General features: G+C 24.3%; 1 protein-coding gene across 1 annotated transcript; it reads left to right on the plus strand.

Annotated features, from left to right (window-relative positions):
- Positions 1-917: 917 nt before the first annotated feature.
- On the plus strand, positions 918-4,341 carry LOC110652453 (UDP-xylose transporter 1-like). The gene is made up of 9 exons (XM_058148242.1): positions 918-1,093; positions 1,183-1,230; positions 2,149-2,297; positions 2,498-2,682; positions 3,041-3,108; positions 3,238-3,370; positions 3,469-3,630; positions 3,743-4,015; positions 4,129-4,341. The coding sequence occupies exons 3-9, from the start codon at positions 2,177-2,179 to the stop codon at positions 4,204-4,206; spliced, it is 1,020 nt and encodes a 339-aa protein (XP_058004225.1). The 5' UTR covers positions 918-1,093; positions 1,183-1,230; positions 2,149-2,176; the 3' UTR covers positions 4,207-4,341.
- The last annotated feature ends 7,175 nt before the right edge of the window (positions 4,342-11,516 follow it).

Raw genomic sequence — 11,516 nt, forward strand, 5'->3', positions numbered from 1 at the left:
AAGCTGGTAAAATATTAATAGCTAAAATCATTAGCAATATCACCTATTGGACCAAAACATTTAAGCAAAAGCTGGTTTCTCCACTTTCTATTCCACAAAGGAGAAAGGGGGAAATGTTTCAAGAACACATTCCAATATATATTGCAAATTTATCAGATAAAAGAAAAAAAGAAAAGGAACACCATTCCTGAGGGATAATTGATTACAATTTCAAACCACTAATATCTTTCTCAAATCCTCACATGGCTTCATGGGTTAATCATAAAGCCACACAATTTAATGACTCAAGGGTTAAATCATCATGTTATTAGGTTTTAAAAATTTATATGATTGTTTTCATTTGTTAAATATACAAAATTATTTTAATATTAAAATTTGAATCGTAGTCGTCTTTATTTATTAATTAAACTTTTAATATCATGCATATTTAATCTAATCGGATTAAGTTTAGTAGATAAAGATATATTATTCACATGATAAAGTCATATTCGAATCTCCACTCTCCAAACTCCAATCCCCATTACATATAGAGGAGAAAGTATTCTGTCCACTACGTCAACGTCAAGCCAAAACTTAATTTGAGGCCTTTCATTTGCAGGTAAAAAAAATAATTTTAGATGAATAAACACAAAGGGTTATATAAGAAAATGATTGTTTTACCATTTGATATAGAGCTCTTACCCTCTTTTTGACTGTAATATTGCCTCCACCAACTTCCTTCTGGAAGTGAGAAGCACATGTTCTGCGAGATTTTAAAAACCAAACAAATAACTAATATATCAGAGTTAAGCACCAAACCCCTCGTTCCATAAACATATAAGGCTGCTAAATTTGCATTCTCACACAAGCCACGATCACCTCATCTCTCTCTCTCTCTCTCTCTCTACACAACCACACCCCCGGCCACACCCCACCCCCACACTACCCCCCCTACCTTCCCAACACCTTCTGAGTCTTAAGCTCAAAACTCTCATTTATATCTAGCTAGCTTGCTTACCCTTGCCGGATTCTGGATTTTGCATGGAGTTGTAGGAGACCTAACCTCATTTTGCATAACAATATTAATTTCAGTATATAGTAAATAGTTTCAAAGGTATGTAATATATGTATATTCTAAAGCTCTCTAGCTATATATGTATGCATGTTTTTATGAGAAAAAAATCACTTTGGTTTTATTTTCAGGTCTCTTTACCACTCCAAGGATCCTTTTCTTTCTTTGAAGCTTTGAAGGTATAGTTTAGTTCTTCTTTCTTTTTCTTTCCAGTCTATAAATACTCTCTCTATATCTCTTTCATAGTATGAACTTTTCTTTTACATGACATATATGGGCATGGCCAATTATTTCATGTATTATCCTGTAGTTTTGTCAGAAAATTATAAGATATATACATTGTAGCAGGTTTTCTTCTTCTTTTTCTTTTAAATAAACTATTCTTCATTTTTAAATACATTTTCTCATTTGTTCAAATATATATCAATACTCACGTCAAATACCAGTGCTCAATCTTGTGCTGAGAATTCAGAGTTAATTGACTGCCATTGTGCTAGTAGCTAGTCTCACTATTAAATATTAGTTCACATATTGCTGTTCTTATAGAAATTTAATATTTAAATTCTTACACCTACTCTTATTGAAAAAATCAATACAACCAAAAAAAAAAAAAAAGAATTGGTTCACATGTTGCGATATCTCATAATAAAAAATGTTTATAATGCAGCAACATGAATTGGGTTTTCATTAATTTTTATATAATCAATCATCTAATTAAATTTTATTTAAAAAAATGATTTTTTTTTTAATTTTTCGGCTTCTCATTCTCAATCCCAAATGGAGTCTAAGTACTTCACAATAAATAGGATGGACCCATGCAACGTAAAAAAGGGTGAAGCATAATCTACCCTACAGCTTATCAATTGACTACTTTATCATTGACAATATACTGGTCTTATATATCAATAAGATATATATATATATATATATATATATATATATATATATATATATATATATATATATATATATATGTTTACAATTTCATAGAGCTAAACCTTCAAGCAACCTTTCAAATTTTAATAAATTTACTTTCTTTATAGCGGATATAATGCATGGTTTCTGTCTAAACTTCTTAATTTTTTTTTTTTGTTCAGTTATTTTCTGGTATAATTTTGGTGGAAGATGGGAGAAATGTCAAGCTTCCAGTTGGGTGTTATTGGTGCACTGTTTCTTTCAGTGGCATCATCTGTCTCCATTGTCATATGCAACAAAGCTTTGATGAGCAATCTTGGCTTCCCTTTTGGTAATTAAATTAATTAGTTTTAAATCTATCCCCTTTTTTCACCAGTTCATTGGCATTCTTTGAAGATTTCCTTTTATTTGGTAAGAATTAAAAATGAATTATTTTTGGTTTTTAACTCTAAGAAGTGTATATTTTAAACCTTTTTCTTTTTTTTTTTTTTGGCTTTTTATTATTATTATTTATTGTTTTTGGCTCTTTAGCTACAACCCTCACTAGCTGGCACCTCATGGTAACTTTCTGCACCCTTCATTGTGCTCAACGTTTCAACATGTTTGAGTCCAAGTCCATTGACACGAAGACTGTAATGCTCTTTGGCATTCTTAATGGTGTTTCTATTGGACTGCTCAACCTCAGCCTGGGATTCAATTCCATTGGATTTTACCAGGTATACATCTCCTTTTACTCTCATTTGGGATTGCGGATGGATTGCTTATCCACATCATACTCTAAAACGCAATTTTAAAAAAAATGAAAAACTCTTCATTGTTAATTTAAGACATAAATATAGGAATCATACCTGTTTTATATGTGAATCTACTATATATATTATGTTTTGAATACACCATAGATCACATCTATGCAAGAATTTCTTAAATAAAAGAGATTTGCTTTTAGAATAAATCGAGTTTTTTATACAATAATGTCAAACTGAACCTTAAATGGAAGTTTTTATTATTATTATTCTTTTGGCTTATCTTGTAGATGTACTTACTTTTCTTGGGATGCTTTTTATATTATTGCAGATGACCAAACTTGCAATCATACCCTTCACTGTTCTATTGGAAACTCTTTTCCTGAAAAAACAATTTAGGTTAGCAATGTGCTTCTGAAATGAAATATACATATTTAATACCTGCTATATAGTTGGCCAAATTCCGGTTAACAGAAATTTCTAAAATCTTATTATACTTTTTTCTTTTTTGTGGATAAATTCTTGCAGCCAGAAGATTAAATTTTCTCTCCTCCTTTTGCTTGTTGGAGTTGGCATAGCCTCTGTGACAGATCTCCAGCTCAATTTTGTTGGAACAATTCTCTCTATGCTAGCCATTGTAACAACCTGTGTGGGCCAAATTGTATCCTTTTCTTAGGAGATTTTATTTAATTCTCTCTTTTATGGATGGAATCAATCACAACAAGTGAAATTCATTCTTAACTCGAATGCTTAATTCAGCTGACAAATACAATACAAAAGAAGCTCAATGTGTCTTCAACTCAGCTGCTTTATCAGTCCGCCCCATTTCAGGCTGCTATTCTTTTTGTCTCAGGCCCTTTGGTTGATCAATTCCTCACCAAAAGGAATGTTTTTGCTTACAAATATTCTGCAATAGTCTTGGTATATTTATACATATATATTCCCATCTCTCTCTCTCTCTCTCTCTCTCTCTCTCTCATGTTTTCTTGCTCAAATTATAAATTTATGAATAATTTCATATTTTAATTTGCAGGCTTTCATCATCCTCTCATGCTTCATATCAGTAGCTGTGAACTTCAGCACCTTTATGGTGATAGGCAAGACATCACCAGTTACATATCAAGTTCTTGGCCACCTCAAGACTTGCCTTGTTCTTGCCTTTGGCTATACCCTTTTGCATGACCCTTTCACTATTAGAAATATCTTTGGAATTCTTGTTGCCATCTTTGGCATGGGCTTGTACTCTTATTTCTGCACCCAAGAGAACAAGAAAAAACAATCTGTTGACCTTTCATTGGGAACTCAGGTACTCTCTCTCTGTCCCTCTCCCTCTCCCTCTCCTCTAGAAGATAATAAATCAGTATTAAAATCACCCACTTTATATGTATGTGAACTGAAAATTAGCATATATTGTTTCAGATGAAAGAGAAGGATAGCACACCACTCATAGCAATGCAAGACAAAGAAAGTCATGAGGCAAAGAAATCTCTGGTCTAAGTAAATAGGCTTCTTCTTTTTGTTATAAAAAGGTTCTATGTATCTGCAGGGTGTTGTTTGGTCTAAGACATTTTGTTGGGTGTAAGTAAATGATTTTGATTCTTTCAAATAAACCCTCTTTATATTCTTTTTTTATTTTTTCAGTTCAATTACAAAAGTAATTTAACAATCTTATTAAATCAAATAAATTATCATACCTATTATTTTAATCATGTATATATATCAATTAACTTTATATAAATTTTATAGTAAATATTTAATTTTAAGAACTATTAAACTCATGCTTATATAAAAATGAGCTTATAATGTTTTATTATTGAAACTTGCAAATTAAATAAATTAATAATAATAATCATATTAATAATAATAAATTATTGATGTAGTGCTGACTTGTTATTGACATAGCGCTAATGTCATGCCACGTCAGCACCATATTTATTATATCAGTGCTATCTCAACGCATATTTACTGCATTAGCAAATATCTAATATTGTTAGTCATCTTATTTTTTAAGTGCTAACAATATTAGACTACATATTTTTATATACAAAAAAAAAATCTCAAGTCACCTTTCGGTAGAACGTGTAAACCATAAGGTACTTAAGTGTATTTTTTTTAATAATAATAATAAAAAGGAAGCAATGTTGAGACTTGGAAAAGTGAAACCTGGCAAAGCCCAAAAGACAATTGGGCCATAAATGGTGGATAAGTGGACCCTAACATGCCTTAATATTAGGTGGTATTTGATAAAACTAAAAATTAAATATTAAAAATATAAGAATGAAATTTTAAGTATTGGATAAGATAAATGTTGAAAAATTTTTAATTTTATACTTTTTTAAAATTTTAATTGGGCCATAATTTATGACTTTATTTTAATTGAATAATTTTAATTTATTATTTTAAGAGAATTTCAATATTACTAAAATTATTTCTAAAATTATGAGATTTCAACTTCAAATCCAAATCAAAATTATTTAAAAATATACACACAAATTTCATCAAATCCATAACACATTGACAAGGGCAGAAAATGTTGTAACATAGATGACATATATGCACATAGCTAATCAATGCCTCTATTCCTTTCAAGGGATTATGTTTACCATAGGATAGAAGAAGCTGGTTATAATTTCTCTTTTACAAAAGTTCAACAATTAATACACAAATCTTAGTTAAGCTCCTTAAAAATGGCATTAGCCTTGACTTGACCTTGATTTCTAGACAATAAAAATCCTCATAACTTTATATGGTAAAATATAAAGTTGTTAGGCAAGGTGTAGAAAAAAATAAAAATAATAATATTTAATAAATAAATAATTCCTGCATGCATAGGATATTCTAAGTTAGAAAATGATTTTTATATGTATTAAAGGTGATTCACAAGATTAACAAATATATCATAGTCATGGGTAGGTAAGCTTGGAGGTTCCACTCAAAGATTTTGCTTGAATTGATTTTTAGAAGGATTTGTTGAATTTTTGTCACATTGTAGCCAGTGAGATTCCTAAAGAACACATTTTGATTAGGTAGGAATTTTTTTGGTGATATTTGTGAGAATGACATTGCTTTTTGTACAAGATATTGGGATTATTATAGTATTCACATAATACAAGGCTCTATAACAAAGGCAATTGATAATTAAGAATTTAAGTCAAATTAAAGTTTAATTGATATATTATTAAATAAATATTAATTATATATTATAAAATTAAAAATATCATAAGATAATAATTTATTTTTTTTTAAATAACTAAATTTTAACATGCAATATTTCTTTAAAAATTATGTTGAATATTTAATTGAAAATTTAAAATTTTATAAAAAAACAGGCATAAAAAATTTATATATTTTTAATGTATAAAATTATAAAATAAAAATAATTTGATAATTCAAATTAACATACTAATAAAGTAAATTATTAATTTTATTAAATATTTAAATCATAAATTGATGAAATGAATAAATCCTTTTTTTTTTTACAATTGTGCATTTTTATTTACAATAATAACATGGGCACTAATTACTCACCTAATATCTTTTTTGTTAGATTAAAAGAACTTCCTAGCTTCAAAATAGAGAAAATAAGAACAATATAGAAATGGGCATGATTAGCAAGTCAATTCAAACAAATTATTAATAATTTTTTTTCAATGTTGATTTTTATTTTTTTTTAAATAAATATATATAACAAATTTTCAAATACATTGGATACATGGGTGGTGAATTGATAAATGATACACAAGAGGCATGCCTTTTGATGTTGTTTCCCAACTCACAACACCTTCATCAACCATAATAAAAGCATCATCAACTTTGGCTTTGATTTTGCATCCATGCCTAATTTTAGTGGTATTAATTTTTTTTTTCAAAAAATAAATGTTGATTGACAATCTGAAGAAAGAAAATAAAATTCTTAAAGTTGAAGGGCAAAATAGGAATAAAAATGTTGTTGTTCATGGGCAAAACCAAGGAGGAAAAAAAAACAAAATTATTTTACATATTTTGTGTTATTATAATTTTATTTTATAGCCATGAACATGGTCTAACTAATTCAATCAATGATTCTAACAAAAAGAAAAGCATTGATTAAAATCTTAATTTTTTAAAATAGTTAAAACATTTTATTTAAAAATTTGGACATTTTGTGAATTTTATTTTTTATATATGAATTATTTTTAAAAAAATAATTATATTTTTAATAATTAATGTAGTTGAATATAAAGCAATTATTAGGCAAATTTATTAAATATTAATAGTTTATTTATTTCATAAAAAATAATTTATTTATAAAAATATTTTTTATGAAAAATGTTTTATGAGAAAATATTTTTTATAAAAAAACATTTTTTATTTAATTACAATATTAAATTGATAATATATATATATATATAATTATTTGTACATTTTAATGAGATAATTAAAATTTAAAAAATAATTTATTTTTTTATTAAAATATTTTTTCATTAATTTATTTTTATATATTTTAAATATTAAAAAAAAACATTTTCTCACAAAACAAAAATAGATTTAAACAATGATTTGCCTCCTAAAAGAATTTGAAAAATGATTTGAGGGTTTGAGATGTGATGGGATGGGTGATTTCTGCTTTCCAAAAATGACCATTTGCCATTTTTTTTCCTTTTAATTAATAATATAATTGTATAACTGTTAATGAAATGATTCCAACTTCACAAAGAAGTGGAACAACCTCATAAAAAGGAGGGTTGACCTTTTTTTTTAATTATTTCCTTTCATTTTGGAAAATAAATATTCAAATATTTTAGTATGTCAAAACCTCTAAAAATATATCAATGCAGCCTTCAGTCAACTACTGCTGAGCACTATATAATTCTTAAAATTTAATTATTTAATTTTTTATTATTTAATTTTATATTGTAATAAAATTAATTATTTAATTATTTATTTTAAAAAATATATTAATTAATATTTATATTTTTATTATATTTATTTTTTAATTTCTCATAAATTAAATTTTTTATTAATTAATATATTCAAAAGAGAAAATAGAAAAATTAAATTATTATATTTTTCAAATTATAAAAGCTAAAAGAAATTTAAATTTACTTTTAAAATAATTGAAGGGTTTAAAAATAAATATAATAAAAATATAGATATTAATTAATATATTTTTTAAAAGTAAGGATAGACTAGTTAATCTCATTAAAGTAAAAGGATTAAATATATATTTTTCTGCAACTTTCAGGAATTGTGAGGGACGCCGCCCACGTGGACGTTTCAGAGCCGAAAGGTAGGATCTCCCCTTCCCTTTCTTCCATATGCAAACAGCTTATTTTGTTGTCACCCTCCAATAATAACTATTTTCAAAAAAATTTTAATATATTTAATTATCAAATATATAACGTAGCTCATCTCATAAAACCAATAGATATTTTTTTTTATTTTATCATTTAAATATATATATTTAAAAAAACAAAATATTTAATTTATTCTCATATTTATTAGAAAATTTTAATTTAATTATTTTTAATTTTTATCTAATTTAGTCTAAAATTTCAATTTAAATTCAATTTTATGCAAAAATTAAAATTTATGAACTAAATTTTTTGATTTAAATTAAAAATTAAAAAAATTTAATTTATTAATTTTGAGATTAAATTTTTTTTTATTTAAACTCAAAAATTAGGAAATTTAATTTTTTAATTTTTAAATAAAATTAAATTTAAATTTAAACTTTTGTGTTAAATTGAATAAAAATTTAAAAATAAACTAAATTTAAATTCTCCAACATTAATCAATATTTTCTATTTATTTTATTTTTTTGAAAAATTGTATTAAAAATATTTAAAATATTTTTATTATTTTAAACTGCAGTCATTTATCAGGTCTCCCACGGGAGAGACCAATTTTACCAAAATATTCTATTCCCATCATTTTTATTTTTAAATTTTTATTTTTAAATGTTCATATAAAATAAAATAAGGGGTCAAATTTTATATAAAGAGATAATTATTATATAAAAAACAGAAATTTTAAATATTTTTAAAATAAAATATTTTAATACATTTAACTTAACTTAACTTATAAGCTAATTAAATCAATTTATCACCGTAATTTTAAGTTTGTCTATTTATTTAAAATTTTGTTGAGCTTATAAATTGTAATTATAAGAAAAAAAAATTATTTACATTAATTTTAATAAATTTGAAAATTATTTTTATTATTTTTAATAAAATATTTATCTTTAAAATATTTTTTTATTTAATTTAAATTATATATAATATAATTGAAATATATTTAGATAATATTATAATAAAATATTAAATTAATATAATTTATTATTTAAAAATTAATTTTATACACTTTTTTATTATTATAATAATAAATATATTTATATATTATATTAAATATGTCAACTGCTTGTTAGCCATTTTTAAGTACTTTAATTAAATAAATAACTATTGAAAATTTTAATTATTTATAAATATTTATAAATTTATTTTTATAAATTAAATTAAACATTTTTATAAAATCAATATTTAACCTTACGGTTTCATTTTTTTTCTTTTTTTTTTCAATATATGTATATTATATTTTCATATATTATATATTTTTAAAATTAAAAAATATTATTATTATTATTTCTATAAATAAAAATTTCAAATTTTCTTTTTTTAGAAAAGACATATCAAGTAATGTCGTTTTCTAAGCGATGCTTAAAAAAGAAAAAAAAAAAAAAAAAAGGAAATGTCATATGTACATGCTATAAACTTAAATTCCCTCTTACAATCATAAGTCTTTATATTTCCTAAAGAATAAATCTCATTCATACTGCATACTCTATATCTCTTTTTTTTTTAAAAAAAAAATCAAATTATAATAAAATTTAAATACTAATAAATAGTTTAATTCTAATAAACTATAATATAGTCTCTAAAATTTGATAAAATCTATAATTTAAAGACTAAGTTATTTTTAAATTAGAAATAAAATTAAGAATATTTGGCTATTTTTGTTAGAATTAAAGATAATTTAATTGAAATTCTAATGACAAAACAAAGTTATAAGTTTTGTCAAATTTTAAAAATTAAATTACATGATTTTAAAAATATAAAGACTAAATTATAAATTTATCAAATTTTATAGACTAAATTATAATCTACCCTTAAAAAAAAAATGTTGCATGTCATCATTTGAGAAAACAAGAGATTTAGCTCAGCCACACAAACTATGAAAACTGAACTTACAACTTCAATGCATCACAACTTCAATGCATCAACTTGCAATTGTAATGAAATAAATAAGTAAATTTCAATATAATAATAATCATAATAATAATATAACTTAAAATATAGTTCCTGTAAAAAAATAATTTAATATACATATATAGTTAATAATTTTAATCCATATATTATAAAAAAAAAAAATTAGTTACAGTAATTTGTATTCATCAATAATCAAGTTATTCAGTCCAATTTAAATAAAATATTTTGTTAGTTAAAATTCTTTGTATGATTTAATGAAAGAGAAGATATTGTAATTCTTAAATACCCAATTCATTTCCTCTCTTTATCCTAGTTTTTTTTTTTTTGTCCTTTTTCTCTCTTATTTGTTTAGAGATAAAGGAAATAGGGGGAAAAAATAATTTTGTTGGGTTGTGGAGAAATAGTAGATGGTATGAGATTTAAGGCCTGTTTATAAAAGAGTGAGTAGAATTATAAGAAAAATAAAATTTTTATCGAAAAGAAAAATTATTATTTTTCTCATAATTTTTTCTATAAGAAAAGGAAATAAAAAAATTATTTGTTTATTTTCATGTTTGGATGGAAAGAAAAGTGAGAAGAGAAAATTATTGTATTTTTATATTATATCTATATTAAGTAAATAAAATTATATTAAAAATAACTATTAAAGGGAAAAATTGCATAGAGTGAAAATAGAAAAATTGAAATTGTTTTCCTTAATCCATACTTTTTTGCCCAATTTGTGCAGAAGACAAAATAACTCTATACAAATCCTCACAACTTTTTTCTCCTTTGCCCTTTTTTTTTTCTTACAAAATAGGGAATTTGACTTTCAACTTTTCATTCTTTCTTTTTCCTTCTATTGGAATAAAGGAATTTTTTTTTCTTCCTTTTCTTCACTAAATAAAGGTCATTAGAGAGAGAGAGAGAACGGTGAGAATGGTGGTGGGTCAGAAGGTCCTTCTATTAGTATTGAAGAAGAAAAAGTATGAGCAATAAGGTTATTATAGAAAAGAATGGTTAAAGATTAAAGTGGTGGCTTTAGAGGTATTAATATGTCGAGAGGGGAAAGAGAACCGAAAAAGAGAAAGGAATTGAGGGTTAGAGAGTGTTATAGGGATTTTTTTTTTTTTTTATCGAGATATATCATTAAAGATAAATCAAGTCACAAACTTCAGGCCATACTTCCTTATCAAAGCAAATACACTACCTAAATCCAAGCTCATAAAGAAAAAGGTCAAAGCCTTACATCATAAGAGCAAGCGGAGAACTAACAAATGAATTAGGGATTTGAGTCCCTAACTCGGACTCCATTACCATGCGTAGCCGGCACTACCAAACGAGGAAATCACAACCACCATAGAGATAAAGAAGCAAAGTGTAATAACCCAATTTTTAAAATATAAATTTAAAATTTTTTTTTATATATAGTATTTTAATATTGTTTTTTTAATATTATCTAACTTGATTATTATTATTATTATTATTATTATTATTATTATTATTTTCTTGTTTTTGCATATCAAAACTAAATTTGAAGGCTTTATTTATTATTAAATTAAATTTAATTTAATTTAATTTAAT

Source organism: Hevea brasiliensis, chromosome 6, assembly GCF_030052815.1.
Source record: "Hevea brasiliensis isolate MT/VB/25A 57/8 chromosome 6, ASM3005281v1, whole genome shotgun sequence".
NCBI classification, from domain to species: Eukaryota; Viridiplantae; Streptophyta; class Magnoliopsida; order Malpighiales; family Euphorbiaceae; genus Hevea; species Hevea brasiliensis.